Consider the following 22,900-nt stretch of genomic DNA (forward strand, 5'->3'; position numbering starts at 1 on the left):
TTTCTCAGGTGTTAATAGAAAAATCAATTTTAAGTCACAACAGCTGTGATCATTTTAAATATCACAGCTGTCATGAGTTGAAAATAACCATTTGAGCATACACATTTCTGCTGCAAATGTAACAAAATGAAAATATGATGGAATTTTCTCTTTTACTCTCCCCGAAGCTGAATGTCCAATACAATAGTAAAAAAATAACTTATTTGTTTTAAAATAAAATCAGGCTCTCATTTCTTTGCTGACCTAGCCAACAGATGGCTTAAAAGAACAGAAAAGAACATCATTTGCAACATATACTCCTATGGAACTAACTATGGAACATGTTTAATTATGGAAATAAGTATTAACTCTGGAAAGACAGAGTTAAATAGTTGATATCAAAATTGAGAGTTCATTTATGTAAACATTTTGCTGCAAAGCCAGGGGGAGATTAAGTGGGATCTATGCTACACATTAAGCATTATTAAAGTCTAGGAATTTAAATTATTACATAGGACAAAAATCTACACTCATATGAACAGTGTTAACAACTAGTACTTTCCAAGAAATAATGGCATTTTAACCATTCCTTTGCAAACTCAAACTATCTCTTAGAAAGGATGAAGTAGATACTCCCCCCCAATCCGAAACCTAATGTCCTTACATTTTGAAGAATATAAAATGATATTCTTAAAGAACCTTAAAAAAAGAGGGGAGAAAGAAAAAGGGCGATATTCATACCATTGGCTACAGAATGCTTAGGTTTTTCTGCATGAAATGGTGGGCAATGAATACCCAAGAAATTCTAGAATTATATTAACAAACAGTTATTGCCACCTATTCAACAGGCAGGAACATGGTGCAAATGTTTGAAAAATGATATTGTATGATTAAGACAAGAACGAAATAAACTCAAACAAAAAGCACAATTTCAAACCAAAACACAGGCAATATTACACAATTCACATTATAGTTCTTAAAATGTACCCAAAGTCTACCAACCTCCTGGCCAGTATGTAACCAGAAAAAAAAACCAAGAACAAAAAAACCTGTATTTTCATCCCAGATCTGCCATCCTTCCTAAACTAATCTAATATGCCCTTCTTTTTCCTATATTTTCCCTTAACAGATTCACAGTGTAGAAATGAGAGTTGGCGTTATTTGTACTTAAACAACTTGCACTAAGAAGCTGATGCCCCCCCTCCATTGTGCTTAGGGAGAATGGGTGCCGCAGGTAGAGGAGAGCCCTACCATCCCCTATTATTTGCATATTAATTTCACAGCTACACGAAAAACATTGTAGTCTTTTAATCACATCAACACACAAAAAGGCACTACAAAGTGAAACTACACCTGTTAAACATTTATGCCAACCCCCACATCACACAAAGGAAGCCTAAGAAAACAGCATCCATCCTGCTCCCACTTCTGAATTGTAATAACAGGTGCAGAAATAATAATGTGCTGGGCAATCAACTTTTTTCCTCTGATTTGTCAGTTTAGCTTAATAATGCCATTAGGAATGTAAACATTTCTGCAATTTATATTTAAAAGTCAATAAAATAATGGGGTACAGAATTTATCCTTTTTAATTTTTTAAGTAATATATTTGATTATTTTAATCACATCAGTACTTAACTGGATGGGGTTTAAATATGCATGTAACATCAATTTAATTTGTTTTATTCGTTAGAAAAGCTATTGAGTAATACAGCATTATTCTCCTAAAAAATAAAAAATGAGCACACATTCTGGGGGGAAAGGGAGTGTAGACACTCCCACGTTTTGCTCCCCTTCTTGGAGATAGGATTCCAGCACTTTCTCAATGTCTTTTATTGTGAACATTTAAAAATGGTAACCAAAGAGGTGAGAATCCAAGAAACTCTCACTAGATGGTTAACAATAAAAACATGGAGTGTTCCCAAATTGTGGATAAACTTTATTGGGGCTACAGTATAGGACTGTGGTTGGTAAAGGCATCAACTATTCTTAAAATGGTGTGAGAGTTCTTCCCAACATAGCAATTCTCACTTGAACAGGATCATTATTGGGGCAGTCATTCAGGACTCTATAATTCTCACCCTTAGGTCTGTGGAGGTGAAAAAGCCGAGTCAAATGTTAGCCCCCACTCTTAACATCCCCTATTCATTTTCAGGTCAGCTACAACGGAAGCAGCTGGAATTTAACTCTCCCCACTCTGTCCTACCAATTACCTCAATGTGCCCTCCCTGAAGAGGAGTATAATTTGGTCTCTCCTAGGAAAGCACAGCCTTGGGTCCCTGGAGGATGCCAAAGACTGCATTTTTTTCAGTGGAGTCTGAAATTAGACCATCATCTCCATTGCTCCCACCCCTGCTTCTCAGGTGTTTAAAGCCCACTCTTTATCCCAGCTTTGGGGAGGAGGGAGGGAGGACTGCCTTTAAAACAGTACGCTCTTGTTATAGGGATAGTGCCCCTTTTAATGTTATAGGGATAGTGTCCTTTTTAAGTCACTTTTGAATAAAATGCCCTGATTATAGTATGTGCAGATTTCTTTAAGAAATAAGGAAGAAAAATGAGAAGAAAACTGGGTTAAGACTTGAAGAGCAACATGTAGTTTAAAGACAAAAATATCAGAAATGAGAATTTTAAAATCCTGATAGAATATGGTATTGTGACATGAATACATCTGTTAATAAAATGTTGTAGTTTGGAACCTAAGTCATGAATCATTTTCAGCATTGCAAAAAGGAAATTCTCCCAAAGTTTAAGTGGAGTCAGTGCATAATTCGCAAGTCATTTCCAAAAGGTCCCAAACCAGTAAATTCAACTGAAAGAACTATTCTTCAGAAGAATAATTTTGTTTTGCTTAATAAAATGCAATAATATCTATATGCTTAAGACAATGTGATAATGTGCCAAACAGTTTATTACGGATTCTAAAATGTTAAAAAAAACTTCCAACTAGGCAAGTCTTTTGAAAATTCCATGCATTAATTTTATAGCAGATCACTTCAGATTTCAAAACTATAATCATTTTAAAGAAGTATCTCTTTTCAGTTTTGTCACCATTCATCTGTGTTTCTTAGCACATAGACAACTGCTTTTTTTTTAGGACACTGATGATTTCCTGAATAGATTATAAATATTTTATGAATACACAGAGCTCCAAATCTTAATTTTTTTAGTACTTAATAGTGTTTCCCACATGTAACATTATACCCTGTGTCACCTTAGAGTTATGTTAGAAGTATTCAGGGCTAATACTTCAATTAAACCCAATCAAATATATACAAACTCTGGAAGACTTAAATCTAAAATTAACTTTAGATTATATTGACTGTGAGAACTGAGCTTTTTTGTAACTCTAATAATATTGGAGGAAAATGGAAAAAAAGCCCAGTAATCTTTTGTGTGTCTGCCCTGAAATTCAGTTACAGGGGTTGTAATTAGGTTTCATATGCGGAGTAAACACATCTTACTGTATTTAAACCTGAATTCTAAACTCTCAAAATGACTACAATCATATTTAAAAACCTACATATTTTCACTGGATTAGAAATTAAGACTTAAAAAGATTAATCTGTTGACAGGTTGCTGACCATATGTATGGCCTACATGGTGACTTCAAAGAAGTGACGCTAAAGCGTTTTTTTCCCCTGGCATCAGTGAGAGAAGTTTCAAGTAGGCTCGGAAACATACTCACACAACATTTGTAATATTTTTGAAATATGACAACGTCTAAAATCAAACTATGATAAAACCAATTAAAAAAAATAAGTTAAGAAAGGAAGAAATCACCAGTTCTCCAGCCTTTTTAGTGGTGCTGCAAGTTTATTAAAAAAAAAAACCAAAAACCAAAAACCAAAAAAAAAAAAAAAAAGGGAGTGTAATGAAAACCACATTTATAGTGGAACAGGAAACAAACAACTATTCAGCACAATTTCCTGCAGATCAGTTGGAAAGGTATTTAAAGACTGCACCAGCTATTAGATCTCTTTTCCTGGCCACTTTTCTCCCCAACCCTCATCCCCCTGTGTTCCAATGTCTTTCCTCCTAATTCTCCTTGAAACAATGCCATCCCCTAGTGTTATAAGGATGCTTATCAATTATCAACACTATATTCAAAATGTTTAGACCTACTAGAAATTAGGGATTAAATGCAATTAACCAAATATGTAACTGATCCATATTTTCTTTTTAAAAAATCAGCCCCAGAGAAATGTTCGAACTGGCATCTGTGAATCTCGCACAGGGATTTTGGAAATTTAATCAGAGGCAGGACAGTAAGATGTAGCCACAATATCAAGATTAAGCATCTGGTGAATTTTTACCAGCTTAAACGTAAAGAACAAAACCAACATAATTTTGTTTTAAGCAATCAAGCACATAAGAAAAAATAAAATTTTCATTGTTATTCTAAATGGACAAATTAAAATGCTTTATATGTCAACAATACCAAAAAGTAAGCTTACTAAAAGGAAGTTTTTAACTGCATGTTTTTTCTTTGATATGTTTTATTCTCTTGAATCTGTGGGGAATTGAAAAATATTAGTTTGTGACCTAAGCAAGTTCTTACTCTGATAGCAGCTAAACCAATAATTTTAAAAAGTAATGCTGTCATACCACCTACTTTCATTCATAATCATGATTCTGAAAACAGTAAGTACATGAAATTCCATTTAAAAGTACTAAATACAATTTCCATAGTTGATACACTGAAAACTTTAAAACCCAGTGGCTACCTACCTGCACAAGACAAGCAGAATCAACTGTGAGGTTTGCAAAGAAAGGGTCGTATGTAAAAATGTGCTGGAAAATTTTATTGCTCGTGTTTTAAATATTAAGCTTTTTATGTTAGCACTTCCTGTGGTACATGAAAAAAAAACTGAACATTTCATGTCCTCATTTTAAGCCTCAAAAAATTTAGGTGGCTGACTCTAATCTAAGACTGTCACTTCTTCATAGGAAAAGTTTCTTGTAAGTATGCATTTTCGACTGAGAGATTGTGATATTAAAATGTTCCTTTTTTTAAATCTTTGAGCAGGAATCATGAAATTATTTTACTTTTTGGCCTCCATATCAGAAATAATCAACATCCACTTTCATCTTTGAACTTTATGGAGTTGAAAAGCTGCATAACATGACCAACAGTCAGAATATAAACATGGAAAGCTCATTACCATTTACTTTCTGAGATTTGATGACTTGACAAATAACTATTTCAAAACAACTAGTTTGAAACATGGTTTGAAGCTTGTTAGTATAAAGCAAAAAGAGCAATTACAATAATTATAGGTTTCTCTATACGGTTTAACACATGCACATGCTGGCGAGAGCTGATGATGTGATCTTAAATTACCATTAGGAGGAAATTTCGCCACTTTTGTTTTCAATTTCATATGCCATAATTTTATCTTTGTGGAATTGCTTTATTTTTAGATATGTGGAATTTGACCAAATAATTACTTATTAAAATTCTTATTCAATGAACAAGATGTAAGCAGTTATAAAAATCAAAATTTAGAGCTAGAACTATACTTATTGTGGACCAGGTAATGCCTGGTCCTGCTTATAGCCTGAATATAAGGGCAGACACTGCCGCACAACTTGATAGAAGCTTATTCTCATAACCCTTAAAAGAAACTGTACTGATTTTCTCTGCAAAAAGCCTCTCTCCCATAGTTAAAAAGCAGTGCTTTAGGATTTTTTAATTTAGCTGAGAATGCAATTAATTTGTATTTGAACTATCCCAGAGAGAAAGGAAATCACAAAAATTACTTGGTCAAGTTCATTAAACTCTCACCTGTGGAGAAGCTGACATTTAAAAATACATTCTGGTTTATAGTCAAGATTTATTCTTTGATAGCTCGAGTGTTGATTTTTTTTTTTGTAGGTTTTGGCTTCATGAAGTCCACACTACAGGACAGGACCAGTGTTTCACAGAAAGAAGGAAACAATTTGTTGTGGGGTATGGTCATGGAAACACTTCATAACTTTAAGTAATAGAAAATTCACATTTTCCTTTGTCCTAAACTATCATTGATTATGATATTTCTCTTGCTAGTAAGTTAGAGGAAAACTGATTTACCAACCCTATAGCTGTCAATTCAAAAAGAAGAAATCATAATTGTTAAAATGCTTAATAGTACTCTTCCCATAACCTAAAATCATAGTGTTTTGGAATGATTTTACATTTTTCTTCTTTTGTTTATTCACAGGGAAAACCTGCTTCCTCTGGCCTCTCTCAGTTCAGAGAGTTCAAACTGAATTTAAACAAGTAATTGACTTGTCACTGGGAAAAAAAAGAAGGAATTCAGCCCTGTGTTGTCTTCAGAGGAAAGCTTGTGTAACAAATAGCTGATCACACTTAACTCTAACAATTTAGGTTAAAACACACATTGGTCATATGCGCACATACACATGAAATGCATAGATACTTAAACCCAAAACAACAAATGAAACTCAAGAAACGTAAAGTCTCTTCGATAGGCATTTTGAACAATTAACTCATGGCATACACAATCTCCACAAGATGTCTGGCACCAAACCAAAAGCGGCTGAATGCAGAATTAGAGCCAGTACAATACACACTGTAGAATAAACAAAAATCTGCTTTCCCAGTGTACGCATGAAGGCATTAAAAAAAATGGTATAGAATTGGCCCCATCCAAGGAATATGTGTAACTGGACTTTGCTGTCTGTTTCATAAAGCTAAAATGAAGAACTGGTAACCATCCGTGGTTTCAAAAGCCTTCTGTTGGTGTTCCAAATGGCTATTTTTTCTAACTATAATGTATGTACAATTTGCCTCTTTCTAGTGTTTGAATCAATAGAGATACACATCACCAGATTTGTTTTTAATAAACGTCTTAAAACAGTTCCTATAAATACATTTCCTGTGACAGAGCGATCTTGATTTTATGAGTACCATCCTCTCAAAAAAAAAAAATCTAACAACCAAAATATTTGGCAACTGAGAGGGCATATTAGTGATATGATGTCATATTCAGCATTTTCTTATGGTAGGAGGCAACTGGCAAGCTGTGGGAATGGAACACATACTTTTTAAAAATTCCTTTTGGTTACAAAGGAGTTAAAATGTCCAAAACCTAAATTAAAATTTTGTCAGCTCAGACATTTAAGACAGAAAATTAACAATGAACATAGTAAAATTTTGTCAGCTCAGGCATTTAAGACACAAAGTCAACAGTTAACATATAAAAATCACATTACTGGTAATTCCTAAAGATAAAAATCATGGAAACTTATATTCATTATAATTCTTCAGTAATGCAGTAAGGATCATATAATCCCCTGAATCTATTTACTACTTCCAAGACACTTTCTTACTGACTATAAAGGTAGCAGTCACAAAATTTTCATTGAAATGGCTTTATAATTAAAGGTACTGACACTGACTATATTATGTATGAGAATGTCAAAAAGATAATAAGCAAGAGTCTTAAGAACTATATACAAGTAAGTATCATTTAAAAATTAGGCACTTCTTAAAAAAAAAGAAGTTACATATCCTAACATTCATGTTTACAAATTTAACCCCTTTATTTGATCAGTTCACAACAGAAGCCATTTGTTTTAAAATTGTATTTCCCTTACCACACTTAACTATTCTTCTAACTACACGCTACGTTTTCTTAAAAGGGAAAAAATAAAATACCATGATAGTTTTATGAACTTTTGACATTTACTTGCACTTGTCAAGATAAAAGTGGTATTATTTCAGCTGTTGTCCATTCATAAAACTGATTTCTTGAATGAAATTATTAATCTTCGTATACCATACTATACCCTCAAACACTTGTGTATGCGAGCATATATCCCAGTACATGCTGAGCTAGAAATACCGGTTATGCATACATCGGCATGCATACAGACTCATGCATATACCGCCACATACACGTTTAATTCGTTTGCGTCAATTGCTGCAGCTGAATTGGGCCTTCGTGAAAGCTCTGATCGGTCCCCTTTGGCCCAACTATCACACCCTGATTAAGATCAATCCAAATGGAAGTTAGAAGTACACAGAGAACGGTTTGTAAATGGCTGCTTTTCACTTTTCCCCCATTCTTCTTTTTCTATTTTAAAATTATAAATTTTTGCTCCTCTATCGCCCACCAACTCTTCCGGAGAGCCCAACATACCGACTTGAAAATATTGAAATCCTTTTCCTTCTGAGGACCCAGCCGAAGGAGAAAAAAAATAATAAACCTCCAGATGGCAAGTATAAACCTTCTGCTGGGGTTATGCACAAAATACCAGACACATTTTTTTCTTAAATAAAGCGTTTCTGTTGAAGGGGGAAAAACTGAGGAAAGAAGCCACACATCACAAATAACTTAACTTAAAACAATATTGTTATGACCTGTTTTTTTTTTTTCTTCCCCTTTTTGGCTTAAAAAATAAGCTTATATAACCTACTTCTTAATCAGATGTCTCAGTTCTATGTCTTTGCTCTACTTTAACCTTTCAGATTCTCCATTAAATCCATTTCACTCAGGTTTCCAACTTAGTAAGACTAGATATCACAAAACCTCAGTCCAGGGAGAAACTTACCCCAAATTTCCTCTCAGCCTAACTTGAACTGTCTCAATTCTGTTCCTCATATCTGCTTTTCCTTTCAAACAGTCATTTGGAAGGAACAAGAATTTTCCAAATGTCTTTTTTTTTTTTTTCCATCTCACCACCTCCCAACTTTACCTAACTGCAAACTTTCGCTCTAGGACCCACTTTCTGAAGCTCTGAAACCATCTATTTTTCTACTCCGGGGGGTGGGGGGTTTGTGGTGGTGGTGGGGGATGGATTTTAAAAAGAAGCAACAATAACATCCTAGGATTGGCAAATGACAAATATTTCAGGGCACCAAGGAAGGTGCGGCAGTCCTGCGCAACTTTGCAAACAACGATCACCGCCTAGGATGCTCATCCCTGCGACAATAAAACTTGTCAAAAAGCCCCCTCGCAGCCGCGTCCGCTTACCGCTTTCCCATTATAGTAGTACATCAAAGAGTTGCCGCCCATGCCCGGGATTGTGTATGCGCAGTACATGGTCCCGGAATCTTTTTTCTCCTCAGTACCACTCTAACAACTTTTATTTCAAACTCGCTGTCCCTTTTTTCACAACAATTCCTTCAGTTGCATTTTCCCATATGGCCGGGCCAAGCGTGGTGAATATGCAAAGCAGGGAGAGACCATTCCTGGCGGGCGCGGGGGGGGCCGCCGCGCTGCTGTCAGACGCGCGGCTCCGCGCAGCGGAGCTGGAAGGCAGCCCGGCCCTGATGGGCTCTAAATCCGACTGCGTACGCGAGATCCGTGCAACTTTTCCGAGGGGTTTTATTAGTTCCTCGAATAATGCCGAGTCTTACAAATTTCTGCGGTCTTCACTTTTCTCCCCTTTCCTTTTTTTTTTCCTTTCTTTTTTTTTTTTTTTTTTTGGTTTTTCTTTTTCTTTCTTTCTTTTTTTTGGTTGTTGTTGTTCTAGGCACCCTTTTCTTCTCTAAAATTTCCACTCAACTGCCTTAGGGTAAAAGTGGAACAGGGTCCATTATTGAGCAGAATACAAATGCAGTTAATTGACTCCCCCTCTCTCTCTCTCCCTCTCTTTCTTTTTTGTTTTAATTTGATTAAAAAGCGAGTGGCAGGAAGGGAATCGTATGATGCACATCTAATAACTCTGCCATCTGTCTCTGCTGCTGGCTAGCTCCCAGCATTGTACGCAGCTGCCTGAGAACTCGACTCGGAGAAAGGGGAGGGAAAGGGGAGAGAGGAGGGGAAAAAAAACCACCACGTCTCTGACCTCGCTCAAAAGGAGAGAGGGGGCAGTGTGCGCCGACTGCTTGGTCAGCACCCTACAAACCGGGGCTACGGAAGGGACCGGAGCGGCAGGGCGGCCCGCGCAGGTCCGCGAGCCCTCGGCTCCCCCGCCGCCGCGGGAAGCGCGGCCGCCCGGGACTCCCCCGCGCCCACGCCGCAGCGGCCGCGCGGCCGGCCGGCCCGGGAGGGAGACGCGAGCCCCGCCGCTGCGCCCGGCCACCCACACGGGCGCATCCTCCAGCCTGCAGGTTGGGGCTCTCGCTGTAGCCTTGGATCATCTACCACCACTCAACGCTCTTTGCTGGCTTCCAAAGCGCCCGTTCACTGGTGCAACCGAACCTCCGAATGACTTACAGCTGTCAATTCCTAAAAAGGCACTCTGAGACCGCATTTTTAGAGCCTTGCATCATCCACGAAGCCCAATTTCTGTATAAATATTTTAACAAACATCCGTCTTTGTACCATTTTACTAAACTTTTCGTGATAAACAAAGCAAAAACCTTCCTTCACCTTTATGGATGGCAATTGCACAATAAAAACTCAGTAGATCACGTTTCTAACAAGCAAGTGAAATATGTTAATTTATTGTTTTGTTTTTAAATATTATATCAACCAACAAAAAGAGGGGGAAAAGGAACAATACAAAAAAAGAAAGAAAGGAAAGAAAGAAAGGGGATTGGGGGGAGAGACCGGCTGCTTAAAGCTTGCCAAATTCAGAGCATCACAGGAAAGGAGGGCCTCTGGGAATTGATCCCAAATGAAACTAAATCATTTGCATATGCCGAAGCAAATGCCACCCGAGCATACATCTATTCTCAAGAATCAACTTTAATAATTCAAAGCACCTATTTTCTTACAACTCAACATGGTAACAAAACACATACAGTATTCATAAACAAGGAGGGATTGTGGTGTTGGTTCTGAAGAGCAAAGCCTTGGCTAATGGTGGAAAGTTTCCCCCACACTCTAAAATAAACACACACACCGCCCATACACACATACAGGGAAGGCCCAGAGGTTTGTCTAACTCACTCGCTCTGCATTTATTCGGAAGGTCCCCAGAGGTTTGTGTAAACAGTACTTGAATTATAATCACACATTTCATTCAAATTTCATGCTTTGAGGATTTTTTCTCATTAGAACAGTTAGTTGTCAATCTGACAGGATCACATGTGTAACCTTTAAACCACCCTCGGTGTTTCACACGTAAGGCCAGGGCACCCACCTCCTAAAGGACAGTGTGTAAAAACCACACCTTAGAAAAGAGGCTGGAATTTAAAAAGATAAAGTGGGGGTTTTGTTTTTATTGTTTCTTTGTTGTTTCTTATGCAAACCCCTTATTTAGAAGACTGTTTCTACACCCTATCCAACTTTTTCATACGGTGTTCACTGTTAGAAAGATATCTCAACTATTTTGATAAACAACCATTCTGCTTAATCTATATTGAATGCCTTTTCTTATGTATTTTGCAAACATATAAATGCTTTTCTGTTAATTATAAGTAGAAATAAAATTTCCATACTTTAATAAGCTTTCATGAATATTTTTTAAAAACTGTACCTCTCGTTTTTAAATATATTGTCAGCATGTGCATAAATCAAAATTTTAATCTGATATGGTAAAAGAGATTTTTAAAACATGACAGATCAACACACTCAACAAATTCAAACAGACTAGAACATAGGCATTCGGGCTTCATTAACTAATGAAAAAGGCTCCGAAATTTCAAAAGTACAAATTTGCAATGATTAATAAAGATACTGTCCTTTTAAAGGTGATCAATGCATTTTATCCAGTGGGACACTGAATGTATTATTATCCAGCGATGTTTGTTCAGGTTTGCTGACCTTGGAGTACATTTCAATCACAGAACTCAAGTCAGTAGCTTGTCAACTGAGACATTTCTGTGAACTCAGGTTTTGAAGTTCTCTTTCAGATAGAAATATCACCCACGATAAATTTTTAGTGTGATGCGTGGGGAGTTAGCACAGGAGGAGAAGAACTGAAGCTGTATGCATAAATCCACATTTCATAACAATTTTAAAAGGAGTATTAACCATAGCAGCCAAATTTTAAGGGACCCAGTCCTGGTCTGTTGTCTGTTCATCAGCATATAAATCGGGAAGTTACCTAACTAGCAGCAACTAGGCAAAGAGTCCCTTGTTATCATTGAAATGATGGGGAATGGAGGTTAGCCACATAAAACAGTAAGCCACCACTCTCTTCAGTGGTTGTTAGCTGTAAACACCACTGAGGGTAGGCAGTGTGACCAGGTGTTTTCTCTGCTACTTTTTAGGGGAGAAATATCTTACGAGTAAAATTATCGTTCAGAAATACTAACCACTTAAAATATATCCACATTATTCTTGTAGTCTTTTATAATCTAAAGTTACAATTCTTCTGTGAATTTTCAAAAAGTCCTTAACAGATATATATTTGAAGTGAAGCAGAATTGGGGACACATACCTAGAGCTGTCACAAGGAATTTGGGGGATATCTGACCAGAAAAATCCCCAATGCATGTGTACTGTGTACAGTATCACCTACAAGGTAGACATTCAATAAAAACTCGCTGAATGAATGAATGACTGCATTAAAGAGCAAGTATTAAGACTCTACACCACGTGAGTGACGAGTCTTTGATTTCTCTATTCAATCATTTCACAATTATTTAATGATCCTCAACTTTGGGTTATGCCCCATCCTAGGATGTGCACAGGATTCAGAGACATGTGCAACACTCTTACTGCCCTCAGAGACCTGACCATATGGCCAAGGAGATGGGACCTGTGCTCCTGAATAAAATGGAAAAATGCAACCAAAGACTAATGCATTAATTGTGAAGTAAGGGGGCAATCATACATATATTAGACAATCAGACAATAAAGTATGACAGGGTAAGGAACTATTCATTCCCAATCACAGATTTCACTAAAGAAAATTCTACCTTTTTACTGAATAAGGCCTGCAGTATTACCCAGTTACTGCAAAGTCCAAATAAATCTAATACACACACACACACACACACACACACACACACACACACACACACACACACACAGGGAGCACCCTGCACATTGCCCAGTATAACGTAGGTGCTCAATAAGTGAGTTGAATGAATTAACAAATGAATGAATGAATGAAAGAATGATGGTCTAAGGAGGGAGTGTCATTTTACCCCCAGGATATAACTTGGTAGAACCTGAACAGTGCCATGTTTCTGTTTAAGTAACTGAACACCATTTTTTTTTCAATCTAACTTGCTTATTTCTACAGTGCTGTTCCCTTTTACCACGCACAGCTGAATTACCTACACATGATGCCGCAAGAATAACAGCGATATTCATCAATATACAGTGATTACATAATGGGAACAAGCAAACCTATTCATTAAATAGCCACTGTAAGTAAATATCTACCCCATCAAAAAAAAAAACTGACGATAAAGCAGTTAACTAATACATGTATAGTAATATACAATTTAAAGAACATACAAACTGCCTATGCTTGTTTAACCTCTATAACCAGTGCCCTGTGGTATTATCATCCCTACTTTAAAGATAGTTAAAACTGTAGCTCTAAAGTTACAATTCTTCTGTGATTTTTCAAAAAGTCCTTGACAGATATATTTGAGGTGAAGCAGAATTGGGGACACATACATAAAGCTGTCACAAGAAATTTGGGGGATATCTGACCAGAAATCCCCAATGCACGTGTACAGTATCACCTACAAGGTAGATATTCAATGAATGAATGAATGACTGCATTAAAGAGCAAGTATTAGAACTTTAGATGACATTAGATGACATTTCATAGATTACAAAGCTACTAAGAGTGGAATCAGGAAGTGAACAATGTTACGAAATCCCAAAGGCTTAATAAACATGAGAATTAAACATCTGTATGAGAATTACAACCTTGTTACTCTGTAGTCCTCTGACAGTGGCCAAGTCTTATCACAGGTTTGAATTTTACTTCCCACATATTAACACAAGACCTTCTTTTTAGGTGTAAGTGAGAGGACACCTAGTTCAATGTATCAGTAGCATGTTATAAATTAGATGCATTTCCTTATCCCTCCCTCTGCAGTTTCCTCTATGCAAGAGTGCCTCATGCAACAGTGGGAAGGCAATCTCCACCCAAAACAGACTCAGGTAGCAGAAGTCTACTAAATCCATTCTAGATATGAGTACAACTAACTGTGTAAAAGATTTAAAATGGGAAAAAAACAAAACAAAAATATAGGACCATGTCAAACTCTTCACTACCAAACAAAGATACCAAACCACACATCTTTTTGGAGCACTCACCACTATTGGCATGAGAAGCATGTAGGTACACAGATATTTTTAAATGTTATTTCTGTTGGTGCTTTAGTATCAAAATCTATATTCTTATACTTAAACATAAATGAATAGTAAATTCTGCCAAGTCAGGGAAAGGTTATCTAAGCTAGCCATATCTATTGAAAGAAGGAGGTTTCTCAGTTTAACTCTTTCAGAAGCTAAATGATGGATTTTTTTTTTGCTTTCCAATAGGAGTCACTATAAGCAAGAAATTTAATTCATAAACTAAATTAATGTTGGCGGTTAGTTTTAAATGCATACACATGGACTGTTATAAAATATTTTAGTGAGTGGTCATAACTTATACCTAAGGAGAGGTTGATGGTTACTATCCAACTTAAACTGCAATGACAAAAATCCGTATTAGATATGTGTAGAGCTGTGTAAAAGATTTAGTTATCCAAGGAGGGTGTAGACACACACACACACACACACACACACAAAAGAATTTTTTTCTGATGAGCATAACAAGACAGCCTTGTGATCAGGTAGTGAACACCAATAAACTTCCTACATGTACATCCCACATATATATATATATATATGTATTTTTTGTATTGAGATCTTTGGAATGTAAAATTAACACATTCCTTCAAGTGAGTTACATTCTTACTTAAAAAATGATTTTTCTCAAATGGAATCCTAATTATCTTATACCTTTTTCAAAATACAGGTTTATCTGGACAAAATACTTATCTTTGATAAATACACTTGTCAGAGAAATAGCAAGACATTAATCTGAAGTAGATCCATATTACATGAAGAACTGAGATAAAGCACAATCTCAGTCCTCAGTGGCATAAACTTATTCTCTTAGCACCATTTAGATATTAAGTTTTAAGTATTTGTAGGTTCCAATATAGACAAGTTTAGTTTGGAAGATACTTTGATCAAAGAGAAGTATCAAAATATCAGCACAGACTGAGACCTAATTTCTATTTGTGTCTTCATCAGCGATTTCCTGTTATCTTGAATAGGCTACCTCTATGTGGCCTGGACGCATATGTACGCATCTATAAGGTTTATCACATGACCAAGTATTTATGCTTTTCCTGGCTGGGCAGATAACTTAGAGTCACACTGACTATAATGTAATTCACATCGACTACTGAGGTAAGCAACATGGGCTGTTTTTTTAACCAGACTTTTGTTTCATAAATATTTGACTTCTACCTTTCTGTAGCAGTATTTCTCTTCAGAGGAAAGAGGAGATTTCTTATTTTGCTTTATATGGTATTATAAAAACTCACACAGACATATATTGTTTTGGTAACATACAGTAGTATGCAACATAAATGCAAAAGCCAAGTTCATAAATTCTTGTATCCAGTTAGATCTGGTTAGAGTCATTTTCCCACTTTTCCTCATATTTTCTCATTTCTGTAGTAAAGAAAACAATGAATATATCATTACCCACATGAACATAACACCTTCTATGAAACTCAACAAGCCAGAGACATAAAATGGCATTACCCTGAAGACTGGGGAACATGATTCTAATGCCATTTGTGATACTGTAAAGTGAAATACTAAGTTGTAAGACCAGAATATGAAGATTTTTATGTTTAACTGCACTGGAAACTGCATGCGTCACTCAAATTGAAATTCACTTCTTTCCTCCTCAGTTGCATGCAAAGACCTGCCATTACCAAAGCCATAAGTTTATTCTATCATCAAATATCTCATTTATTAAATGAAATTAGAAAAAAGATAATATAAGCGACACTTCGGACAGCTAAAGGAGATATTTTAGGTTGAGAAAAGACTTCATTATGCTTCTTATCTTTCCCCAAGACAACAATCTTCTTTCCCCTGGGATAATGGAATGTTCTTTGAATAATAAAAAAAAAAATTCCTTTATCCTAACCCAGTGTAATCCATAGCCAGTCTCCAAGTTTGATACAAAAAACAAACCATTTCTATTTTGGTGCAATGAGGAAGCATCGCATTGGACAATGTAAAAACAGAGATGGAGGAAGTTGACTCAGATTGCTGCACTTCCTAGATGAAGAGAGCTAGCTGGCTTACCACAGTCACCTGAATCGAATGAAATAAGATGACCACTGTTTTTTCCTGCAGATTGATGCACGTGTAAAAATGAATTCCCGCAAAGTTAAAGGGGAAATCCTGGGTATGTTTGTTTGTCTGGATGAAGGATTCCATTTGAGGAACTTTTGACAAAATGGATTGATAAAGCAGATCGGAATCTGGGCACAGGATGTACACAATTTAAAAAATCTTGTGAATAAATACTGGGCTTCCCAATGCATTGCTCAATGATCAGAGGGAAATGGAATATCACAATGAAAATCATTTTCATCTGAAATAGAATGATTGTCTAGGGTTTGTTAGCTCCCTTTGGGGTGAGAATTCTAACAATTTCCTGAGTTTTCTAACTGTTGATTACATTTAATTGTTTGACATCGTTGAGCGAGTAGAACAACGAACTGCCGGGCAGAGAACAAACAATTTTCAATTCTTTAATGACTGTCTCAGATAAAACACTCAGAATAAAAAGAGCAGGTAAAAAGAATGAAAAAAAAAAAGGTTTTAAAATGGAAGTAAATGACCATACAAGATTAGCATCCTCTGCACATCTGTTACTGAAATGCCTATTTCAAATTCCTGTTTTATAAAGATTCTGCCCGAAATATTCTTTTGTGTAACTGGAAACCGGCCACTTGGAGCAAGAATTAATGGTATTTCAAGGAGAAGGGAGTAGCAGATTTAAGTTCCCTCAAGGTCGATCCATAGCCTAAAACTTAAGTCTATTCCTGACCTAAATGCGCTGTTTAACCAAAATGACCTTGAATTTTACCTACTTAGTTTTAAAATAACTGTTCTCTTCTCTTTGTTAATCTTAAGTATCTTAAATATCTACCCCACACATAAACACAGAAACAACCATGGAGAGACAAGAGGGACAAGTTTTGCATCATCGTCCATTAAAAGATAAGAGCTTACAGAAAATGCCATGAGTAATCCAAAGGATACCGTTTTAAAAGGGGTAAGGTGCAATCAATGAAAATTTTGGGCTTCCACTAAATAAAAAGGAAATAAACTCATAAGCTTTCATTGAATACAAACCCCATTAAAATTAGAAATGTTTGGCAAAAATTTGATATTGATCAGTTTTGGCTTCTAACATTAGGCTCATCAAATCAGGTATAGGTGAGGCGTGCCCACAAATCATATGGCAGTAATGGTTGTATTTCATTTACGTATTTTCATTTATGCTTGGACAAAAATTATTGTCAAAAATAGTATTACTGTTAACACTACCAAGTTGCCAAACTATGGTGCTTACTGACCAGGGGCATGAGAATATTTGTTTGATAAGGGTATGTGTTCCCCAAATGTCAGTCAATATTTTGTCTTCTTCAAACATGATTATCAAAGGCATTCTGAACATAAAACAACTTAGAAGTTGCTTACTATGAGCTAAAATCCCAAACCATCCTTACCTCCAGTCAGAGATTTCCTTTACCTCCAAATGTGACATGTCCTATAACATTGTTCAGAGCCTGAAATCCATGTTCTATATGGGGTTTAGGTACCTACCTAATTAGCACCACCATACAGAAAATGTGTTGTGTGCAAGAAGAGAGTACAGAAAACACAGTAAACATGAATCCCTCAAGCTATACCCATTTTGTACATGTACTGTGTCCTTCCAACTTGCTAGCAATGTTGATCTTTAACTGATCAACTTTTCATACTTCTTGCCATAAAAATTACAGTTAAAAATAAATAAAATTATTGTGCCCATAAAGCTTTTTCAGTTAAGCATTTCTATACTGAGTCAGTATTAGTACAACTTTTAAAGTGTCTGTATTTTATGATAGTTATTAAATATGAAAAAGTTAAAAAAAATCTAATTCATTTAAATCAATTCCAAAGGAGATGAAGTTTTTGATTCTCTAACAAAGTATGTGGGGATGAGACCTCCATCCCCATCACCTGCCCTCTTGGCCTTAGTTGATAAGCAGTATAATGTGGAGATCAGAGACCAAGATGCTGGCTGAAATTCCGGCTCAACGTCTCACTAGGTCTCTAAGACTGAGCAAGTTCTGGCTACCTGTAAATCTGTTTCTTTATGAATAAATATGCTTCATGATTCAAATTTACTTGTTATTCAAATTGTGATCATGACAGTTTTCTTCTCTACATAGTTTTTGAAATTCTGTGATTTATTGTTTTACTATAATGAGACATCTCTGGACAGTCAATCTCTAAAAATATAAATACAAATAAAATTCATTTCAGCAGTTGAACAAGCAAAAGATCAATTCCAGGGAAGAGATACACAGAAACTGCTAGACAGGAGCTCACTTATATATCCACAGCCTCTGTCTTCATTTGCCAGATCTACAACCCCCAGTGATCTGGAATCAACTTCTGTAGTCCCTTCCATCCTAGATTACAGGATTCTCCAGCAAAGTTTAATGCCAGGAATCACTGCTAAGTAAATCATGCACCTACTTTACTGCCCTCCAAATATTACATACCCATACATAATATAAATCATGATTTAACTTTCTTTGCCCTACCCTCGAACAATGTGAGTATGTACATAACCAGGAGCTCAATCATTTTGCTCACTGAGTGAATGAGGAACAAAAAGAGATTGATTTCCTTCCTTTCCACAATGACTGAAATCATCAAGTCCAGAGTTGTCAGAAAAACACATTATAACCAGCTATAACTTCAATTTGAGTGTAAGTCAAGTCTTCATGAAATGGAAAAACGAGCATAGTATTAGAAAAAAAAATTCAAATAAAGCCATAAATACTGTAAAACATACACATACCCAGAGTTGCGATGAACTGTCCCCTAGTTTTCAAATGTTCACATTGTTAGTTTTGATTTCATGAGCCTGGCCTTTTCCTCACCTGAATTATAAACGGCTGAAGATTGGGGACGGACCAAGTCTTATTTGCTGGGCTGGCAGAGAGCATGTTCACTGACACACTTCACAGAAGGGGGCTGGGAGGATCTAATTTGTCTTCTTTTCTCTTGTCTGGAGTGGCTATTTTCTCAATGGAGTAATGAAGAATGCCAACAATATGCCAAAGATATAAAAATGGATACATGCATTGTCACTTTTGAGAGGTGATATTGTTATGCCACTTAGTATGTGTGATGCAGACTCCTGTTTATTTCATGTATTTTTTAATTTTTCTTGATTGGTCCCCATTTTTACTTAATCTCTATTCTACTTTAAAAGTTGGACTTTATGAATATTTCCTTAGAGGAACAATATATTCTCCTATGGCTAGACATTATTTCCTAATGACGTGGAGGAAAACCAAACAAAGAAGCAGGTGCTTTCCATGTCATTTCCACATATTTAACTTTTTCTTGAGGGTGGGGGTTATCCTTTCCAGCACATTCCATTTAACTAGATTTTAGGCACTACAGGAAAAAAAACAAACTTTTAAAAAAGATGTTATTTTGTTTCATTGTTAACAAAAATATGCTAATGATGAAGAAATTTACCAACAATTACAGTAAATGCTATGGTTGATTTCATCTCTATATTATGTATACAGTTTTATATTATATTGTTATCATAGTCTGTGTGATTACATCTATGGGGACTTTTAAGAGTCATAGTCTCTGCATTTATTAGTTCATAAGGTGGATCAGTGCTGCTGAGACCCTATGAAACATCAGAGAATGAACTCTTCCTAGGACAACTGCATGTGGTTATGTATATCTCTGCATAATCTTAACAATGGCAGGAACTTTGGTTCACTGTTGTGCGCCCTCCAGGAAACCAGGTGCTTAGTAGGCGTACAATTAATATCTACTGAAATTTTTAATGTGATACTTGAGCTTAAGCTGATTCAATGCCAAAGTGGGTGTATGATATAGGATCATCAATACTCTCCTCTCCCCCTGCCACAACTTCTGGCTGATACGGTTCCTTAACCTTTGGGGAGTTATAGACCTCTTTTAACAATATGATAGAAATTATCATCTCTGTTTCCAGTTACCTGTGTGATATACATATTTGATGAATGGAATTTTGTTGACTAGAATTCTAAGAGAGAGGCACTAACATTTTGTAAAGGCCAGTTTGAAATAAACTTGAGATCTGGATATGCAGAAGCCCTATCTTCTATGAAACAAGATTAATGCATCAGGTCTACATTAAAAAAATACTAAGTATATACAAACAGTTAATACACTTTCAATATCCTTAACTAAAGAAGAAATTGTCTGAAAGCATATACCAAAATAAGTTAGCATTGTAGTTGTTAATACCTTTTTTAAAAGTTTCCTAACTTGCTGATATCATCACCAAGACATCTGGTAGTAATGCAATAGTTAAGGATCTATCTGGGTTCCTTTAATATTGCCAATTTTCAGATGTTTGTAAGGTAACTGCCAGAATCTTAAATTTGTTATGCAGCATTGTCTGTAGAAATGCAAATTTCATTTCTCTCTCTTTATATTCTTTCCTTTCTAAAAAATTTTAAAACTGCTAAGTCATTTTGAATCATAGAGCAGATGAAAATGGACTGTTTTAATACTTGAGATGTTTTATCTTTATTATTTATGGCTCTTGCCCCCTAAAATGCAAACAATAAAAAAAAAATCCCTTAACTCACCTCCACATCTCCCAATATGCCTTAATTTCTTGAAAAAAAAAAAGTGCAGGCGCTTCATTTTAAATGTAGTTCAATGACTGCCACTTAAAACCAAAAATCTTGGTAAGTGGCTACAATGCTAATGTGTTGGCATTTGTGGTGCCTGCAGTGTGTAAGTAACCTAGGGCCATGCCATCCTGCTGTGTAATTCAGTTAATCTGGACTCTGTAATCTCAACTGTGATTATCCTTTTTGTTGTTTTCAAGGCTGCAAGTTCCCAGTAAAGTTGGAAGGCTAGCTGAGCTTTATTTTCTGGTGAATATTGTTTTCGCTCTCTGTTGTTGAGTTGGGAGCACAGCTGTGCAAAGTATTTTCAGTGAACCAAGGGACGGTCACAGAACAACCAGCTCAAAACTTTGCCCTGAGTTCACAAACTACAGGCTGTGTGATAATTTTATGAAGTCTTCCAGAACAATGACCACTTACGTGACTTTTAAACTGAGTCTGTCTCAAGTAGTACTGATTCGTGTGTGTTGATCTTGAGGGTATTTTCCCCCAGATTTTACCCAATTTACACAGCAAAGGACAAGCAGTGAACCTAATTTGATTTTCTATATAGTAACTAGCAAGCCATTTGTGCTTAATATACGAAATGATAATAGTAATGACAGAGATTAAACTGTTAATTCAAACAAGAACTATAATATTAAGAGCATTATCCTTTTAAAAAAAGGCTTATTTAGTAAAATTATTTTTAATAGTAAAAATAAAATGTCCCAAATAATACTCTACATATTTTTAAATACCCAGAAACAACTTCTATTATTAATCACGTGTGCATCTGATAATTAGGTGTTCATAATAAATGCACTATTTACTTACATTCCAATTAATTATCATAGGAGAAAAGGATCTGGCATTGCTTCTAACCAAAATCTCCAATTTCAAAGTTTCAAGATATTAATAATAATGAACCATAAAGTTTTGAAAACCATGGGCTATCACACCCAGCACAGAAAAGAAATTTCTTTAGAAAAAAGCAAATAGTGTAACCTCTTGGCTATTTTAAGTGAGTTTTAAATGGAAGAATGCGATAGTGCCTTCACCTTTCTAGAATTGAGACTATATACTTCAAAATAATGATTCAAAAATAAAATAAGTGATACTAGTAATTTGAGTTATCAAGGTGAATTCATAAATTATGACTGGGATAACTTGGAACTAAAATTACTAATTTTTCAAATTAATTCACTTCCTGATCTAGAAAACATCTTAATCCTAACCTAGAGAAAAGTCACTCCTTAGTAATACCTTTCTTCAGTGGCTAAGAGGCACTCAACTACTATTGTCAAAGATAACCACTTAAATGCATAATATCCAAATATATACTGATGAATTATTCAGATCTCACTTTTCAAATGTAGGGGCAAAAGGAAGGTTTGGTGAATTGTTACTGTATTTTACATGGAATTATATAATCATTTTTAAAAAATAAGTCTTAGAAGCCGGCTGAGGACCATATTTGGCTACTGAATGCTGTGTGACACTTGCTGAAAGACAAGAACAGAACAAGCACATCCAAGCAGAGAGTGTGCTGGTCACAATCATGGGACTCAGACCCAGGGAAACCTGTCCTTAATTTATCCCATCATGTGTAGATTTGGCAAAGATCTCCAAACATCATTTACATACCATATGCCCTGAATTACCTAGGCACAGTGACTGTGGATAAATATGGTATTTCAGGTCTGTTTGCTTCCTTTTATAAGTCTTCCAGATTCACTTTCTCATTGCTAAATAATTTAATGCAATAACGCATGCTGCAAAGGATTGTTTTGCTAAATCAATAAATAGTTCCTTGGGTCTTGTGATTACAAAAAGAAATGATTCTGAGGTAGGAGGTGACCAGGAGGTATTCCTTCTCCTACGTAAGAATCAAATAAAGGAAATCAGCTCTTTTTGCTTTGGACTCTTTTTAACCTTTGTCTATTTAATAGGCATACAAATTCAAGGCATTCAACAATAAGACAGATAGAAATAAGGTATTATGATTTCTGTGTAACATCAAAATTGGCCAGCAAGTTTTCATATTTAAAAGGGATTCCTGAAAATAGATACTATATTTGTTACTCTTATTATTAAAAGGCATTATACTTGTCCCATGCC

General features: G+C 35.8%; 1 protein-coding gene across 15 annotated transcripts in view; it reads right to left on the bottom strand.

The window, feature by feature from the left end:
• TCF4 (transcription factor 4) overlaps positions 1-22,900 on the bottom strand; it is a 333,945-nt gene that overhangs the window by 84,886 nt on the left and 226,159 nt on the right. For 2 of the 15 annotated variants that reach the window (XM_036918550.2, XM_036918549.2), the window contains exon 1: positions 8,958-10,338. The exons of the other annotated variants lie outside the window; for them this stretch is intronic. In XM_036918550.2, coding sequence (XP_036774445.1) covers positions 8,958-9,026 — 69 coding nt within the window. In that variant the 5' untranslated portion in view covers positions 9,027-10,338. Of the gene's footprint in view, positions 1-8,957; positions 10,339-22,900 lie in introns of those variants that run through there. 15 annotated transcript variants of the gene reach the window in all.

This window comes from Manis pentadactyla, chromosome 6, assembly GCF_030020395.1.
Source record: "Manis pentadactyla isolate mManPen7 chromosome 6, mManPen7.hap1, whole genome shotgun sequence".
In the NCBI taxonomy this organism is placed as follows: domain Eukaryota; kingdom Metazoa; phylum Chordata; class Mammalia; order Pholidota; family Manidae; genus Manis; species Manis pentadactyla.